Source organism: Hippocampus bargibanti, linkage group LG01 (assembly GCF_051943395.1).
Source record: "Hippocampus bargibanti isolate YZ-2025 linkage group LG01, ASM5194339v1, whole genome shotgun sequence".
In the NCBI taxonomy this organism is placed as follows: Eukaryota; Metazoa; Chordata; class Actinopteri; order Syngnathiformes; family Syngnathidae; genus Hippocampus; species Hippocampus bargibanti.
This window is the reverse complement of record NC_142734.1, coordinates 7,298,093-7,317,667: the sequence shown is the minus strand read 5'-3', so window position 1 is coordinate 7,317,667 and position 19,575 is coordinate 7,298,093. Positions and strand designations below refer to the sequence as shown.

At 40.7% G+C, this 19,575-nt stretch overlaps 1 protein-coding gene across 1 annotated transcript; it reads right to left on the bottom strand.

Moving 5' to 3' along the window:
- Window positions 1-234: 234 nt before the first annotated feature.
- Window positions 235-18,416, bottom strand: lmbr1l (limb development membrane protein 1-like). Its single transcript, XM_088993081.1, has 17 exons — window positions 18,228-18,416; window positions 13,531-13,615; window positions 9,522-9,555; window positions 9,057-9,196; window positions 8,268-8,371; window positions 8,065-8,188; window positions 7,921-7,989; window positions 7,773-7,837; window positions 6,388-6,460; window positions 6,232-6,321; window positions 6,076-6,152; window positions 5,914-5,991; window positions 5,765-5,838; window positions 5,495-5,585; window positions 3,187-3,253; window positions 2,888-3,049; window positions 235-2,372 (listed from the first exon to the last, which is right to left on the bottom strand). Exons 1-17 carry the CDS (start codon window positions 18,351-18,353, stop codon window positions 2,287-2,289), a joined length of 1,545 nt encoding a protein of 514 aa, XP_088849207.1. The 5' UTR covers window positions 18,354-18,416; the 3' UTR covers window positions 235-2,286.
- Window positions 18,417-19,575: the final 1,159 nt, after the last annotated feature.

The following is a 19,575-nucleotide window of genomic DNA, read 5'->3' as shown; positions in this document are numbered from 1 at the left end:
GAAAGCCATAAAGTGACAACTTTAAATGACTGTCAGAAGTTCTGTGTGACATCTGGGATCATTTTTCCCCAGATTTACAAATCTAAAAAGAATGAACATCCTCTGAGACTGGTGAAGGCTTGGTCAGCAATGTTTTTATTTGTTTATTTATGTTTTGGGTCGCGGGGGTGCTGGAGGCCGTCCCAGCTGCCCTTTGGGAGAAATGCCTTTCACAGTAGTTGTTAAAGCGCTATATAAATCAATGTGTATTGTATTGTGGTGCCAAAGTATTGAGGGGAATTTCATTATTGACTAAAACTTAACTAGCCAGTCTCTCAACACAACTTCGAAATGGAACTTCCTTAGAGTTCGACCAGTCACCAGATGTGCACAAATGCAACCTTGTTTGCGTTTTTTTGGTGTGTTTTCAGACGAAACAATGCAAAACAAACCCGAAAGAAAATATGCTTGATTAAGACATTCAACGAAACAAAACAAGAAATGCAAACCCAAATCTCGCCAGAGAAATTAATCAAGGGACGGCCTTTTCTTGAACTGACTTCAGAGGACGGATGGGGGTGGGGGGTCGGATGAGGAAATGGACAATGGGCAAGGAAGAGTGACGGAAGAGAGGCGGCGGGCAGGATGGGGTAGACGCGAGGAGAGAATGTCAGTCCTGCAAGTTGGAGTTGCATTTTTATTTTTATTTTATTTTATCTGACACATGAATCAAAGAAGGGAAAGCGTGGGCCCCCCCGAGAGTGGCGCGGTGGGGGGGCATCGCTGAAAGACAATCCAAAATAAAGCTTTCTTCTATAGCTGATTAAAAGAAGTCCAACCAGAAGGGTGGAAGTCAAAAGTATCAATCACAGATCAATCCAGTGCTTTGTTATAATATGCACAAAAAAGTCAACCAAAATCACTTTAAAAACAAGACAATTGTTTATTAAATTTAGCTGTTAAAATGACAATGATGTTTTAAAGTAAACATTAAGCACTATTTGGCAACCTTTGAGAAGAACTCTAAAGATTTGGTGTTCCAGCTGCTTCACAGCCAACAGTTGTATAAGGGAAAATGGGATTACGACTCCTGTGATCCTGTGACGTTAAACTCCTCCAATGCTCTTGCATCTGATTTAAACCAGATTCAGCAATATTGTGTTCCTATTTATTAACAATGAGAAAAGGAGAGTGAACCCTCAGTGATCCATGCAAACGACTGACTAATAGTCTGCTAAAACCGAACAGAAGGAAGAACTTGACATGCACTGCCCCCTGCTGATCACACTGATGTCTTGTAACGTGTTAACAGGGGGAAAAAGATCACAAGTGACAAGAGGATGATCGTTTTGTGGATTTACAGCCGATCAGGATGTATCGGAAATTATCAAAAATTGAAACTGGCTTTATGAGAAACAACCACACAAACCAAAATACATCGACATCTACAAGAGTCAGTTGAGATCAACACATTTTAAAAATCACTTGGATAAGTTACAGGTGCTTTAAACCTTATTGCACTTCCCGAACAAAAACAAAAGAATAGTTCACAGTATGGTCGGTCAAAGTCACAAGATGCCCCATGACGGGGGTTTCGCTTGGCTTTAAATACATAAGACACAAGAGTGAAGCATTCCTTTTGTGCATTTTTGTAAGTCAAGAGTTTGACTTTGTAAACTTATTCACATACCCCTAAAAAACCCGAAATATTTCACAGACAAACTGTAAAGCAGCACACTCTTCAGCCCACAGACTACACGAGATGCTCCGTCATCCCATTTTTTCTGCGCAATTTCCTACTCACGCCGAACTGTACAGCAGTCCGGGCTGCACCACATGTGTCCGATTGCAACTCTTAAAATAGTGGAACATCCTTCGAAAAGAAAGTGTCGGGAAGTTTCCGATGAGAGCGAGCCACCCATCAATCTGGAGCAGGAAGAGGAAATAATATCACAGCTACAGCATAATGCTTGAAAATAGCTTTGCTGACCTGTACGTGTTTCAGAAGCCATCCTTTCATCTCCTGTTTTGGGCCTTCACTGCCCATGAAATAAGGCTTTGATTCACAATGGGCTCCCCCCCTGAGCCATAACCACGTCTCTTCGTTAAACCTGTCAAGGCTGTTGTTATGCTCATGTGAATGCTCATATCTTGAAATTTTGGTCATTGAACATTTGAGCAGACCACCCACTGCACACAGTCAAGTGTCTGTATCTCCCTTGGCCCTTTACTCCATACAAATCCGTCGCCATTGACGACAACAATGAACTCCACAGGTGCCTTGGTCACCCAATGACAAGGGAGAAGTCACTGGATTTTGGACAGTCCACTTGCCAGGAGAAGTCTGAACGGGACAGTGGAGCGTGACACACTTAAGGGCAGTCGGTGGAGACCTGCAAAACGAGATGATGAAATTAAATTCAGCACAATTGCAGGGTGGAGTGCTAAAACAAGGGGAAAATAGTGGTTCGGGTGAAGCCAGAGTCGATTAATCATGGAACAAAAGTGAGCTGGGAGGCAATGGAAAAGAATAAGTGAGGTGGCCTTAGCGCAGAGATGCTATCTAAACTGTAAGGAAGGGGGACTGCATGTGTGCGTGGAGCTTTGAGGACTTGTTTGTGTTGGGCGGAGGGTACGTGGCTGTGTGTGCTGCGAGGGGGTCCAGGGCGGTGGTCCTGAAGGTCTCCCAAGGGGATCCGACTCTCCTCCTGTCCTTTGACACTTTCCTGTATGAATTGTATTCTTTCTATCTAAGGAAAAGCAGTCAGCCCACAGGGAAATGGGGCCCCATGCTGGGAAACTCTTGATGGCTTATCCAAGTGCAGTCAATTTCAGCTCAAAGCACTCACGCCATTTCGATATGCTGTCATTTTGACTTGCAGAGTCACAAAATTAAAAGAATACCAACCAAATGCACGGATGAGTTCCCTCTGCACAGCCCACGTGACCGTCTTGATCAGAGAGGCAGAGGTGAGGCCAGCAAACAGCATGTTGTACAGGAATACCACGTAAAAGTTCCCAAGCCAGTTGTAGCGGCCAAAATCTCCCAACAGGTCAAAGCGCGTGATGCCTAAGACCACAAGAATACAAGTGAACGGAAGCAACGCCAAAGTTCTCCTTCTCAGGTAGCAAAGGCCACAAACGCCCTCTTGTGGCGGTTACTAAAACTACAATTTCATATTGCTGGTAGTTTCCTTCCATTCTTACCAAGTGTCCGTGAAAACACTGGCAGTGCTGAGCTCAGGATGAGAAGAGAAACACAGTTGGCAATCATCTAAAGGGAACAGAAAAAATACAATTGTTTTCATAATAATAATAATAATAATAATAATAATACATTTCATTTATCAGCGCCTTTAAAAACTCTCAAGGTCACTTTATAGTCACAGGACAGGTTTTTTCTGTGGGTGAGCAGCAGGCAGCCACACGCGCCAGCATTCACTCAACACGGAATAACTCAAATATGTAGAAAGCTAGCTAGCTATCTAATAGATAGATAACCAGCTTGCTATCTAGATAGCTAATGGACAGTATAGAAGTATTTTTCATGTCTCCTTATGTTTACTGCCTCCAAAATACGCTGACTCTTTCAGTTGTATTTGTTCTCCAATCTCTCGTTCATAAGTGCGGCGGGGTACCCAGCAGGTAAGGACTTTGAGCGTGTACTTTGTCCTATCCTCGCTTTGACTTCTATTCCAGGCGTGATATGAGCTAGTTTTTCGAAGAATACTTGCCAATTTTTGCTGATGTATGTGTAAGTCGCATTTAGGCGACACAGTGGTGCCATGTTGCCAGTGTGTGGGGATATTTAAAGGACAACCAACGCCTGCGGACAAGTTGTGTCCATAATTTGTAAAATCGCTTCAAATGACTTCTACTGAGCGTATTTTACAAAGACTCCTCCGCATATAGCTATATTTTACGTTTTAAGACTCACGCTGAATATTCCGTCTTGTTTTTGAGTTGGTGACGATTCCTGACGTCATATCACGGAAGGAACGCCCCTGACCGAGAAAGGACACACTGTAGCAGTCCTTTCATCACGTCAATGCATTTTGCGGTACTTTGTTTGGTCTGAAAATTTCGTGTTGATGGCAAAATTAGAAGGAAAACACATAAGTAATGCGATGGTGAATCCTTGTGTGTTGCACCGAACAACTATTTGATATTCGCTGACAAAAATTCCCAGGAGACAAATCAGCCCATTTCCACGGAGCTTTGTCACCATCTTCTGCATTTTTTGGGTGCTACATTTCTCTCCAGATGCCTCAAAATGACACGGAATAAATTATTTAATCGATTGCAAACATGTATGCTTTCCTCTTCAGAACTATTTGAATCATATTCATAACTGGATGAGTTACAAGCCATTGTTTTGATTGTCGAGCAAGGCAAGACGTCTTGGCGTGACACCACGAACAACGGGGCGCCACCTTCTCAAACTGGCAACCTCCGGGTTCAATTTGAAGTAGTTTTTAGACACTTTAAGTCATTTTTATTGGTGTTTTGCATTTGACTAAAAATATCATCCTGCGTGTTTTGGGTAGTTTAGATGCTACAAAACGTTTTTCAGATGTCAGTTAGGAAACAAAAAAGTGGTGTTGGTTGTCCTTTAAGCGCTTTGTTTCAGCTTCAGCTGTTGTTAAAGCGCTATATAAACCAATGTGTGTGTATTGCATTGTATTTTGGACAGCCACCCTCATTTTAAGCTCATATAACTCCAGACTCATATAACTGAGGAATTAGCTATTTTTTCTGAAGAAGAAAGAGAGTCTAAGATTTCTAACACTGTATTGAATATTTAAGTAGTCCTAAAACTCAATTTTCTGTGGGTCCTGGAAATCGAGTGACAATGACAAAAACCCTGCACTGGTGTGGACACATTTTTGCACATGATTGGCAGTGAATGAGTTAACATCCCTTTAAACACCTTTATTGCAACCTGGGAAAATTATGCTAATGTATTATCTTTCTTATGCCTACTTGGTTGGCCGGTGAAAACATATCCACTTTAAGCGTCCATTACTGATCTTTGCTTTCCCATCCTGGATCCTGGCTACTAGTACAACTTATTCATTAAGTCATCTCATAGCTTGCTGTGACGACGAGGCTCTCTGGAGCTAGCTAACTATCAGTGAGGTGGAGCACAAGTTCTAAAAAAGTGGGAATTGGGGAACAACTGGGCTTCATTTTTTTTGTTCTTTTGACTTCAAGACGGCGCCGCAGGAGTGGCTGCCTTTCCAGCAGCTCATGTATTTTGTTTTTCTACTCTCATTCCTTTCATCACTTTGCTGCTGTGAAATGTAAATTTCTCCACTGTGAGACTAATAAAGGCATATCCAATCCAATTTACCATTGGCAAAAAAATTAAAGAAAACAAATGTAAAAAACTCTATGTTGATCTCTACAGATTTTACACATCACAGAAATTGTTTTCAACCAGGTACCATATTTTCAAACACATCTATAAATGTAGTTTTTGCATGTATTTTTGATGTGTAGATGGTGGAGTTACCTGTGTGAGGTTAGTGTCTTGTGCACGAGGTACCAAGCTGGTGAAGAGAGGAGAGCTATAGAATCCTACAACTGATGAAACCATTAAATAGCTGTCGGTTATTATGAAGGACACATATGTTTCAGCAACTTTTTTTAAAGGTGATCACACCCCATGATCGCCCCCCAGATGTGTTTCAGCAACTTTTTTTAAAGGTGATCGCCCCCCATGCATCACTAAACACAAAATAGACTGCTGGTCAATCACAGTGTCATTGCACTGAAAGGATACAGTATAAGGACAACTTGAACTGCTGCACCCAGTGAACCAAACATTGAGAAGGAGGCCATCCCAAGGTGAGGGTCCTGAATGGACAAAAAAAAGCTGCACCTCAAAAGATGCACGGGACTTGCTGCAAAACCCCCTAATAAAATCCTTACTTCCATTCCCCTGGGCATCGCCGTCTCGTCAAGGAGTAGCTCCAGCACATTGAAACACACCATCAGAACACACAAAACCTGAAAACAGACAAATATTCCCAAAGGGCTCATTGGCTGAAAGACAGACTTTAATCAGCCTGGAAGAACATTGTGAATAATTACGGTGAGAGCGAGGAGCATAAGCATGGCCAGCGGATAGCCCAAGTTTCTCTGCCAAGGCGACGCTTTCCTTCGCTTCTCTGCCAAGGCCGAAAGAAGAAACCAGTTGAGCAAACAATGACTGCACAATGTCAACACCGATGGAGAGGTGAAACGCACCCAAGGCGATACGCTTTATCCGGACAGCTTGGTGCTCTTTCTTCATTGCTTCAATGTTTAGCTTAACCCAGCAGGACTGAGAACTGCCACCTTGTTACAGGCAAAACATCAATTTTAAATTCAATCTAAAACCAACAAGGTTCATTGGCTACTCACACTTCAATTTTCGGTAAAGCGAGTCCTCCTCCAGTGTGGTGCATCTGAGGGCTTCATCAACATCTTCAAACAGCTAAGGAAGAGAAGACAAACAGTGAAAAAAAACACAGTGTACATTTATCTTTGCTTTCCCATCCTGGATCCTGACTACTAGTACAACTACTGTAATCCTTCGTTTATCACAGTTAATGCGGACCGGGACGACCTGTGATAGATGAAAAACCGCGATAAAGCTAAGTTGGTAAATTTACATGTGTATGAGTACAAAAAAATATTTATAAGATCAAATTTAGTGGAACATAGTACAGGACATGCATAAAGAAGCAGAGTAAATGTTTGTAGTACAGTACAAAACTCTAATGCTAACAGTCCACTGTCAACATACAGTATATAGAGTATATTTACAGGTACACTACACGTCTTTCCTGATGGAACGCATCATAGATTCATTGATGTAATGGCGTGCAACAGCGGCATAACTTTCACCTTCCCTCAGTGTGTCAAGTAATTTTCCTTTTCACTATCATCATTTTCCTCTCTTTTTTGGGGTTCGCTGGATGATTTTGAAGGCACGCGGTGCTTAGGAGCCATTGTCGGGTGTATTAAGTACACTGTACAAACTAAAATACGAGATTACGTACAGTACGTAACCTGAATTAACGCAATGCGAGAACAGGAGAAGGGATAAACATTTAGGTAGGTTGAATGCTGACCAGTAGTGTCGTCTCTCGGCCAATCAGCTTTGGCCCGAGTCAGCACGAAAATAAATGAAAAAAGAAAACCCAGTGTTGACAGCGCGGCATCACATGAAGGTAAACAAAGTCAAGACGATTAATGTACAGTAAGCAATGTGCTGAAAATGTTGTTTATATTAATTTGTTTGACTCATTGTGAGGTGTGGCCAAATGAAACCGGCGTTTTTGGTTCCTGAACTAATTTTCATTTACAGCACAGTAATGCTTTCATAATGGATGAATAAAGAAAAAAATAACAACAGTAAATCTAATGAATGCTGTATGCTGCTCTCTGTGACTCGTCGTTTTACAGTACTGTACTGTAGTGCCTTTTTTTTAGGTTGGAAAAAAATCAAACCGTGAAGTAGCATGGGATTACTGCATACATGTTTTGTAAGATTGCACGTCAAACTAATGCATCAGCTAGATGTATCAGTAAATATAATTGATGTGATCTTGCAGGACTGTCCCAAATATTCCAATTATAACTTTTTTAAGGATCATGAGGTGGTATGATACTAAGTGCACAGCATATGAAAAAAAAAGCAAAAATAGTTAGAAATTATGAGAATTGTAAGGTGACTCCAAACTGCAAAACACAACAAATAAAAGCAATGTGGTGCCTCACTCAACATCAGGTATGTCACTCACCTGAGGTTTGACCAACAGGCTGCCCGTTACACTGAACATACGAGACAACCCAAGAGGTGTACACACTGAGGAGAACAAATTCACAGATGATATGAAAATAATATCAACAAAGTTGAATGATCTGAAATCCACAACAAAGGAGACCTACACAGGAGCAGCAACACTCCAAAGAGAGAGATGCCTGAGTATAAGTAGGGAAGGTAATACTCCCACAGATCTGCAATTGACAAGCACACACAGGAAGACTTTGGGTCAAAAGGTTCTCAAGTGGATCACCAAACAGTTGACTGACCATAGAGGCTCTTCCTGGCTAGGTTGTCGTGCAGAAGGGCTGATGCCACCCACACAATGCCCAAAACCAGGAGGGCTAAGAGCAACAATAGGACAACTGCTTCATATACTCGTGCCATCACTCCCTGCATACACAAACAGAACACGGACGTATTCAAGCACAGAGCTCAAAGAGCATGCTTTAATCACAAGGTTCGTTATTACCTTTTTGGATCCGACAAATCCTTCAGACTCGGTGAAGAAGTATGCAAATGGCATAAGGAAGACCAGGGACAAATTGGAGAAAAGGAAAACGAGGTTCCACAACCCTGATAAAAGAGAAGAAACGTGTCCAGTTTGTTGAGGATTTCTTTGCAGTTCTACACTTCACCACTGAGCGGCAGCATTTTTCAACTCCTTGTAACTCGTCAAGCATGAATCATGCTAAGAAAAATGAAGAGAAACATCTTGGGGGGACAATGCAAGTTACACCACGTTAAAACAATCCCAAACATCACTTGAGATAGTGCCTTGAAAGTCATTTAACTCATTCACTGCAAGACGTGCAAAAATATGTCCACTCCAGTGCCAGGGTTTTTGTCATTGCCATTTGAATTCCAGGACGCACACATAAAGAGTTTTAGGACTACATAAATATTCAATACAGCGGTAGAAACTTTACTCTCTTCTTTCATCAGAATAAAAATGCAATGCAATACAAACTGTACATATTGGTCTGTATAGCACTTTAACAACAGCTGAAGTTGGAACAAAGCACTAACATGGAAAAAAGGGAAATGCTGCCCCCTTGTGGAAAAGAAAAAAACATGGCCAGAGGTCATGGCCAGCGCTTTGCCGGCACCCAAGCATAAAAAAAAACAAAACCCGAACAAATTCGGGAATGGCGCTCTACGTCATATTTTCAATTCCCGAATAAATTCGTGAATGGCAGTGAATGAGTTAATGATAGTTTCTGACGCTTTTGAAAGTTACGATATGAATACAAAAATGTACCGTGGATCAGAGAGCCATTGAGCCACTGCATGTAGTAGCTTTGTGGAAAGGTGAGCAGGACCTCATTCGACAAAATCGAGATGGGCAGAAGCAGCACGGCACACAGAGCAACGGAGAGCGTGAATGTACACAACCACAGCCTGGAGGAGAGGACCAGAGGGATTGTTTGACAAAAGTTATACTCGTAATCCAAAGTCACATTTTTGTTTGTTTTTAACGCTGGTCTGGGACAGCAGCCAAGGTGACCCACAGAAGGTAAGACGACAGTGCCAGCGTGTCGGGACAAAGGGTAAAGGGATACTGTTCCTGTCATAATCAGCAGCCACACAGTCGACAAGGCAATAAAGTTGGATCTCGGCACACTGCATGTGTTTCTCTTCATTCACACTGCATGACATTGATCAACGTGAGGGAGGGAAAGAAGATTGCCCCAAGTCAGTTAATCATTACTAGCTTTTCACTTACGCAATTCTGTTGACTGTCGCATCTTCAATATCATCTGAAAGAGAGCAAAACATTTGATTGTGCTTCCATTGAGAATAACATGCGTATGAGTTTACAGGGGTTATTTTGAACGATCCAATCAACCATCTATCCATTTTTTGATCCACTTAATTCTCACAAGGGAGGCGGACACTATCCCAGCTGTATTTGGGCAGTAGGTGGAGGACACCCTGAACATGTTGCAAGCCAATCGCAGGGCACACAGAGACAAACGACCATCCGCGCTCACATTCATACATACCTAGGGACAATTTAGTATGTTCCATTAACCTGCCATGCATGTTTTTGGGGTGAAACCAGGAGTACCCGGGATAAACTCACACAGGCAACCCAGAGAACATACAAACTACATACATGAAAGCCAGAGCCAAATTCGAACCCTGAGCCTCTCCACTGTGCGGCGGAACTGTAACTGGTAGACTACCATCATAACATTATGTAAAGAAAAAAAACCCTGTGAGTCTCTATTATCATGACAAAGGTAAACTCTGAAGGAGTCTTAGTGAAGCCCATGAGTAGTACCAGAGTTCACAGAGGAATGGGTGTGAGGGAGGGGTTCGGAAACATTGTATACAAGTATGATTGGAATCCTAGGTAAAAAATTACTTATCATGAAACAAAACTAAACTAAACTACAAAGAATGAGTCACTGTGAATGCTAACTGCAGGAAATTATCGTGAAAAACATCTGTTTTACATTGTGAAATACAGTGGCCGGCTGTGCATGTCACTCTGAGGCCTTCAGTAGTGCTACGTCTGAATTAATCAGCTGTAAGTGTGGTGTGAGATCACTACACGTCCACTAGAGGGTACCGTTGGCCAGGAAAGAACTTGTGACTTTAAGAAACTTAAGAAATACTTTCATTAAACTGTTCGAATTTTGACTATGAACATGTGGATTTGTGATAACCTCATAAAATTGCAATATTATTTGCTATTTTTGCTAGGTTCTGAGCTGTCCGAACTTAATGATTTCCATTTATTTTTGAAAAGTCCGTCTTGAAATGGTTTTAACAGTATATCTGCAACCAAATCCATTTAATTTCCTCCTTCAGCCATTGTGCGTTGACAAAACCGCTATTGAATCAACACAATATATTTGCTTCTGCAGTTCGCTACAGATATAGTGTGCTAGCTTTGGCCAGTATGCTCGTCACTAGTGGCTAGTGATACTATGATCGGCTAGTGACTAGCCATTCATGTGACGAGAAAACTTTGATCTTTCCAGCGCCTGCAAGCAGGCATTAGGTTTCCAACTCAAACTCTGATTGGTTAAAGCAACAGTTTCATCGACACTTATTTTATGCTCCAGGGCCTGCAGAACTGATTGTGAAGGCGTAGAGGTAGATTTCTGACCCTAGAAACAAATGATGGCTGAAATGCGATTGGTGAAATGCTTAAATACGAAAACACAATTCTGGAAGCAGCACAACAGGGGAAAAGTAATGAAAGGAAGCTGAAAGACGATTTGGAATTATTTAATAAGAATTCATGGACAAAATATAATTCACATTCGTCTGTGATTCAGATATTTTTAGGGTCAGCAGAGAAGGCCTTGCGGGCCCTGGCGGCCTACCACTGGTGAAATAACTAAAATCTGTCTTGTATGTCCATCTAGGTAAAGACTGCTACGGACCCAAACACAAGTTCTTTGCTACTCAATCCCACAAACAATTTGAGCATGGCATTGCTCAAATGCTACTCAACTGCAGGGCTGGACTGCTCTTGCGTGCAGGCTGTTTTCGACGGCACATAATGAAGTCCAGCCAGCCATAGCAAAGCAAAGACAACTTGGCCTGGCGGACATCCTCATCTGCTTTCAATGAAGTTAAGTTATCAAAATGGTTATGTAACCACCAGGCCTGGAGAGCCAAATATATTGAAACAGGATATTTGCACTTTTGAGCAACAAAACTAACATGCTAGCATCAATCAACAACATTCCTTGAAACGTTTAGACATTGCACATAAGAGAGAAATGTCGCAGTAAAAATATTGAAATGTTGCAGTAAAAATATTGAAGTGTGGCAGTAAAAATATTGAATTCAACAGCTTGGCGACCTGTTTCTCTGCTTATTTATCGCTCTAATGCAGGGGTGTCAAAGTCATTTTTTGCTGCGGGCCACATTGTAGTTATGGTTTCCTCTCGAGGGCCGTTATGAATTTGGGGAACCCATTAGAATGTTTAAATCCCTTCAAATATTACATATAGACAGTGACGTGCGGTGAGGTTCATGGCTGGTGAGGCACTGACGTCATCAATGACGTCACCGCTCGTCTCTACTTAGTATTTGAACGGGAAATTCAGCGATTTTGAAGAAAATCCTAAAACGATAAAGTTAAATGGACAAGAACTTTAAAGTACAAATCACTAAATACATCTAACTGTTTAATTTATTTTTTCATTTGATATTTCCATGACAGCTTTCCATGATGACAGGTGAGGCACTGCCTCACCTGCCTCTATTGACTGCACGTCACTGCATATAGAGAACACAACATCCAAAAATATGAAATTTTGGCTCAGATTTTAGCAATCATCATGGCATTTAACAAGTTTGATTTGCTTTCGCGGGCCGAAAAAAACGATGTGGCGGGCCGGATTTGGCCCGCGGGCCTTGACTTTGACACCTGTGCTCTAATGTAAAACGTTAATAGGCACAAACATGCAACAGTTTGTTCCCATGTGACAAATGTATGAGTTCGCATGAGATACAGTACTGACAAAGTCATCTACGCCTTCACTCCGGGGCATATTTTCCGTTTGAGTTTAGGTTCATTCCTTACGCGTCTTTCAAGGTGCAACAATTTTACCACTAAGGTTTACTGCACACCGACCATGCCGAACTTGGGAAACCACCGAAGAGGCTTCACCCACTGAATTCTGGACAGCCGTGCAAGTCCAGAATGGTGGTGATTTCCTGACAGATGTGAACTCCTCCACCATCCCCCCCAAAAAGAATTAGTTGTCACACTAAAAACTTTTACTGAACTCATTTATGCCAAGCATGTTCGTATGAACACAGACAAATTCATTTTCAAAAAAATTATATAAAATCAAAACGGAGTATCAAATAGGTTCAAATGGAATATATAATTAAGAATAATGTAATTATATATAATTAACAATAATTAATGTGGCAAGAAACAACATTAATGCATTTGAAAATGAATTTCAGAATCAGAAAGCCTTTAATAGTCCCACAATGGAGACATTTGCAATCCACAGCAGCGATTGAAAGGGGTGGGGGGTGTAAAGACAAAAAAAACTGTATATAGTGCAAATATGAGAATATTAGAAAATGTATCTGTGTTCATAGGAACATGCTCGGTGTAAATGGGTTAACTTCTCAGTTAGTGGATCTAGAAGTAAGACTGAATGTAACCAAAGACGTGTGTGCGGCTTATCGTACAGTAGCAACTTTGAAGGAGCTTTTCTAATTGCATTTTATGTTTGAGAAATACAATATGAATTAAAAAAAAGACAAAGGTCCTCCCGTTTCTGTGTCGGTTGATGAAAAGTTGTCAAGATTCTTCAGTCAGTGTAAGATGACCCCAAAGCTACCGCATTTTCTAGTATATAAGGTGCACCGTAGTATAAGGCGCACCCCCAATGAATGGTGTATTTTCAAACTTTTTTTCATATAAAAGGCGCACTGGACTATAAGGCACGAATGTTGAATTAAAACGAGCAGATTTGCAGTGTAGTCCATTCAAGCGACTTCTAGTCTCTCTGGTCTGTGTTCCGAACATAAGGGTAGGCGGAGAGAAGAGATTTCCTATTCGCATTGGACCCCCTCCCCCACAGATGAGTAATGCTTTATAGACTGGCCTAATAACCCCAATGTGGATACAGAGCTCGAAGGCTTTATAAAACACCTCCCGAAGGGTCCAAGTCATGAGAGGCGGTCAGTTGGCCGTGCATTATCTCCACTTAAACCAAAATCAAACAAATAATGGCTTTACTCACAGGTGACAAACTCTGTCGTCTTCTTGAATCGTGAAAGGATGAGGTAGGACACGATGTAAAGGCATGTAAACAGGAGTACACAGATCTGCACAAGAAACAGAAAGACAACATTTGAAGGGACATTCAACAGAGAATGGGAAAAAGCTCCAAATGTCCTGTTGTCGATTTTTATGTCCAACTGAATTTTTTTCCATGTCTCAAGCTGAATGCGGTCAATGCATGAGACACTGATGCCGACATTATCCACAAAAGACACAAATAAACCAACAAAAAGACACAAACAAACAGGATCTGCTTTTAAAGAATACATCAAGATGTACATGTTCAGATAATATGCAAAATGCACCCGATTAAAAGCAAAATAGATCAAGTATGCTGGCAAAAACACGGACAGACAGATGGGGCTCAGAAGATTATCACCTCATTAAAACAAAGAGTTCTAAATGGGTGACAGTGTTGTAAAGAAGAGGAAGATTAAAAGGGAAACGTGGTCAGGCATAACAAATACTGATGGGCTGCCTGTACATATCATTGTTTTGGATATTGGGCTGTCAAATATGTAGGCCAAATCTATTGTTCATGCTCTGCTGCCTGATGAATCTCAATATTCTGCCCCAGACTGAGGTAAACTGCTGTGTTGCTTGAATAAGCAGGCATCTATCCACACATCTTGAAGATGAATGCCACAGGGAGAAACAAAAGCCGACAATCACCTGAACAATGTTTAAACATGCTGAACTGGATTTCCAAATTTGTCTCTCAGCACACGTCAGTCTCAGTAAGTAAAAAAGTGGGTTTACAAAGGCCAAGATCCAGTTTGGAGATGCATCACAATTCATGCCTGAGGGAGGTTAATTCTGCAGCAGACTGCAAGCATGTCACAACACTCAACACAAAGTTTCAGCGGATATGTCATAATTGATGATACTTAATGGCAGCTTCTGTTACAAAAGTTACAACAGTTCTTTGTGTGGTCCTGTCCTTGCCCAACCACCCTGTTACACCACAAAATGAAAAAAAAGATTTAAAAACATGCAAGAAGGGCATCAGGATGGAATTTCATCAGCCTAATGGAAAAAAATTGAACTGGGTAGCTTTAAACAGCAAGCAATTAGTCTCCACCCAAGGATTACTTGAATTATTGCTTTCTTTCCATGTCACAACGGATTCTCAAACTTAAAGGACAACCAACGTCACTTTTTTGTTCCCTAACTGACATCAGAAAAACGTTTTATAGCATCTAAAATACCCAAAACACGCAGTATGATATTTTTATTCAAATGCAAAACACCTATAAAAATGACTTAAAGTGTCCAAAATCTGCAAAAAATTGAGCTGCGAATTGGGCATTTTCAGAAAGTCCCGCCCCAAGTTCGTACACATCCAGTTATGAATATGATTCAAATAGTTCTGGAGAGGAAAGCATATAATTCGCAGCTCAATTTTTTGCAGATTTTGAACACTAAGTCATTTTTATTGGTGTTTTGCATTTGACTAAGAAAAATCAGCCTGTGTGTTTTGGGTATTTTAGATGCTATAAAATGTTTTTCTGACATCAGTTAGGAAACAAAAAGTGATGTCAGTTGTCCTTTAAGCCACAACAGGTCTCGCCACTACTGTCAGCAGCCAGTGACTGCCTCCATTTCCCCCTGTAGAAGTTGTGCGTAACCCCAGCCACTACTGTAGCGCCGTATAATGCGAATCGCCATATATCTTCAAAACTTTTGTATATTTATATATGGAAAACTTTTTTTTCATACATCAAAGGTGTGCCTTATAGTTGATACACCATTCATTGGGGGTGCGCTTTGTATTCCGGTGCGCCTTATACACTGGAATATACGGTACTATATTTTTAGATTTTCTACTAATTGATACTACTGGGCACTTCACGGGTGTGTTTTTTATCATATTGTCCAATATTTACTGCTGAAAGTGACTTGCTCTTTTTGATGTCATGGTTGATGGTTGGAACAACATGAAATTTTTAGGGTCTCATGATTTTGGAGCAATAAGAATTCCGCCCGATGCCAGTGTGTTTTATGTTGTGTGTTCTGTTTTACGCTTGTTATTTTATGTTAAATGCTCTGTAAAGTGCTTGGTTACAGACAAAGCTCTTCTGAAAGTACTACATAAAGATGTACTGTAGTGCAAGAGGAATCTGTCAGGAATCAACAGGCAAGCAAGCAATTAAAATCTCAGAACTGGTTTTTATTTCCGATCGCTGCTTTAAAATCAATGTCATTAAATCTGTGGTTATGGACCACAAACAGCAAAGTGCGTCTGCTGCCAGGTGTTACTGTAAATTTGTACTAATTACACATCTTTCTTGATCTCTATCTAGGTACAGGGTGTGGGCTACGGATGTCTTCTGTATCTACTCGAGATTATGTTCAACTGCAAAAAGTGACTGAGCTCTAGGTTATGTGTTATTTCTGTTGGTGTGTCCGAAACATGCAAAAATAAATTAACAAATCAACAACCCCACAAATAAAGAAATATAGCTAGCTAGGTAGATTCATCACCATTCTATTGTTTATCACCATGACAGCTTGTTAGCTAGCTACAAGTAGATAGATCGATAGCAAGATAGCTACTGAGAGATAGATCGATAGGTAGATACTGTCGATAGCTAGATACTGCAGACGGATGGACGGACGGACGGACAGACAGATGGACAGACGGACGGACTAACTCCAGAACTTGGTGTTGAGAGCCTGATGATGATTCAAATAATTTATTAATAATACTGTACAAGTGCAAAACGCTCTGACCACTAGAACTAGTGTTTGTCATTATGACAGTTACTCCAACCAAGTGATGAATGGTTGCCTAAAGTCCAACATTTTTGGTTTTGTATCTATACATGCATTTAACATTTTTTTCCTATTTAAAGAATTACAAAAAGTCAAGCATGCGTTTTCACCACAGACAACCATCTGTATACAGTGAGTGATCAATTAAAATGACGTTAATGATACAACAATAGAGTTACTTAAGTTTTACTTGTGGGAAAGTAATACGCTGGAACACTGTGATTATGAGGGTTCGCTCAGATGTAGTTCAATCTCTTTTTAATGATCACAACATTTTTTATCAAACTTAGAAGCACTTCCTCTGTGAGCCATTACCATAGTTTCTGCGCATCTTCAAATACTGTATAACTCGACTTGCATAGAAAATGCCTTCCTATGTGGTCAAGGATGACACTGCAAGCGTAAAGAATTGATCAAATGTAATTATGTATTTTTCTTACAAGGAATGTAGTCGCGTGGTTAGCACCTCAATTTCACACTGCTGAGGCACCAGATTCAATTCCAGCTCCGGACTCCCTCTGTGGAGTATGCATGTTCTACCCCAGCCTGCGTGGGTTTTTCCCAGGGAGTCCGGTTCCCTCCCACGTTCCAAAACATGGATGGCAGACTGATTGAACACTCCAAATTATGACTGTATGTGAGTGCGGATGGTTGTTCATTTCTGTGTGCCCTGCGGTTGGCTGGCAACAGGTTCAGGGTAGGGGGGATCGGCTCCAGCATCCCTCACACCCGAAGTGAGGATGACATGGTTTGGAAAATGAATGAATGGATGAATGAATTAATGAATGAATTAAGTAAAGGTGGTTGGGAATCACTGTCGTATAGTAAACACATCTTAGGTGTGTCATTTTGGACACTCATGTAAACCTAGTAGATCAAATTCTCAGCACGTGATACAAGTAGAAACATGCACAGCAGAGGACAAACGGAAATTAAGAGAGAAAAATAAGTACTGTCAAATGTAAGAGGTGCTGGGGCCACTTCCTCTCAAACAGATGCATCCGTTGTACATACTGTACATATACACACATATATAGACATACTGTATACACACGCACGCAAACACACACACATATATATACACACACACACACACACACACACACACACACACACACACACACACATACATACATACATACATACATACATACATACATACATACATACATACGTATATATATATATATATATATATGCATCCATACATGTATACATACATCCATACATGTATATATGTATACATATATATCCATACTGTATACACACAAATATATACATACATATTCACACACACACACACACACACGTATACACACAAATACTGTTTACATACACACACACATATACATACACACACCTACATATGCAGTATATATATATATATATATATATATATATATATATATATATATATATATATATATATAGTTGAGATCTTCAGCGCTTTCGCGATGCATTTGGGAGAATAAAGAGTCGGGATGGTCCTCTTGTTTAGATCATACAAGTAGGATATTTATTTGCCAGAGCACAGAGAGCAGCGCTGCGCTCATCGTCGTACGAGAAGTAAAAAAAAACATACACATAAACTTTTTAACGCTGTCAAGTCACGTGATGTTGCGTAGTGGCTGGGTTGCCAGATCATCTCAGTATTACAGCATTACACAAAAGGAGGATACAATCTAGATTTCTTAACATATATATTCAGATTCGGGGAATATGCTTTATATATATATTACTTGCAATTCAACTTTGTGTGAGCAATTGCAAAGCGGGGCTTCAAATACAACATCGTCGCTTCATGTGTCACATAGCATTATTTGTTTGTTATTGGCTTCAAAACAAAAAAGCTACATTTCCCAGAACGGAGGCAGTACTTACGATGGTCTCCCTGACACGGTTGTGGAAAAGTTGCTCCCTCACCGACACGTCATCTGTTTCCATTCTCCGACACCATAACAAAGAAAATGTCGGGTTCATGGGCCGAAAAAGAGGACTCGTCGGCATAACATTTATTTACACATGGGGCATACTGTAACTATGAAGGTAGAGAAGTTCAAACTGTTAGCAGCATGCTACGCGTCTCAGTTAAGAGGAGATGGGCGGGCCTTAAGGGCGGGGCGAGGGATATGCAGTGCCACAGGTAACTGTCATTCATCCTCTTCATCGAACGTCACATCATCGCATATATCAGTCAATAACTCGATTGATCAATAAACCATAGTTGTTTTGACTCCACACTAAATATGCTGGAAAAGGCAATCTCATCTTCAAGGTTAGTTCGTATATACACACACATACACACGCAGACACACACGCACGCACACTCACGACGCACGCACACACTCAAACAAACACGCGCGCACACGAACACGCGCGAACACGCACGCTCACACGGCTCACGTTTCACTTTTGCTGTCTATCGTGCTCGGTTAACTGGACTGACTGACATCTATTGGCAGTAATAGGAAGTGACAGAGTACTTGACTAAATTTTCGCTGTGAGCCCAGTAGTTGTTCAGGTAATTTCTTCTTTATCTTGGATTGGATTGGATTAGCCTTTATTAGTCTCGCAGTTGAGAAATATACAGTACGTTTCTGAATATAACTTTTCAACTTCACTTTACAGTGCCCCATTTAAAGGATTTGGCATTTAGAATCAAAATGTCAGCACTGAAAGTTAACGCACCCTCAGTTTTGGCCAATATCTGAAAATGGCAAATTTGTTTCACTCTGATTTCTGTCCTTGCTTGCCAAGATGCAAGGAGACTGGCAATAGGCTCACCAGTTTTTGCAAGATGGCATCATACACTATTTTAAAAAGTGTTCAGTAACAACTCATTTTAATATCTTTCTAAAATAGGTGCAGTAGTTATAATTACAGTAATTCGTAATTCCTGCGATTGGCTGGCAACCAGTCAGGGTGTCCCCTGCCTACTGCCCGGAGACAGCTGAGATAAGATCCACCACCCCCCGCCAACCTAGTGAGGATAAAGCATTTCAGAAAATGTATGAATGAATTAAATGAATGAATAACTTATCCTGTGACTTTAAAGTCACAGGATAAGTTATGAAAAGTTATGAAAGTTATGAAAGACACTTATAAATTAACTGTATTATTGTTATTACTGCAGTAATAATGCATCAGTAATTCATCCATATTGCATTACTGAATATAATGCAACAACAACTAGTTCTTGTTACTTTAACTGCATTACTTTTGGAGCTTC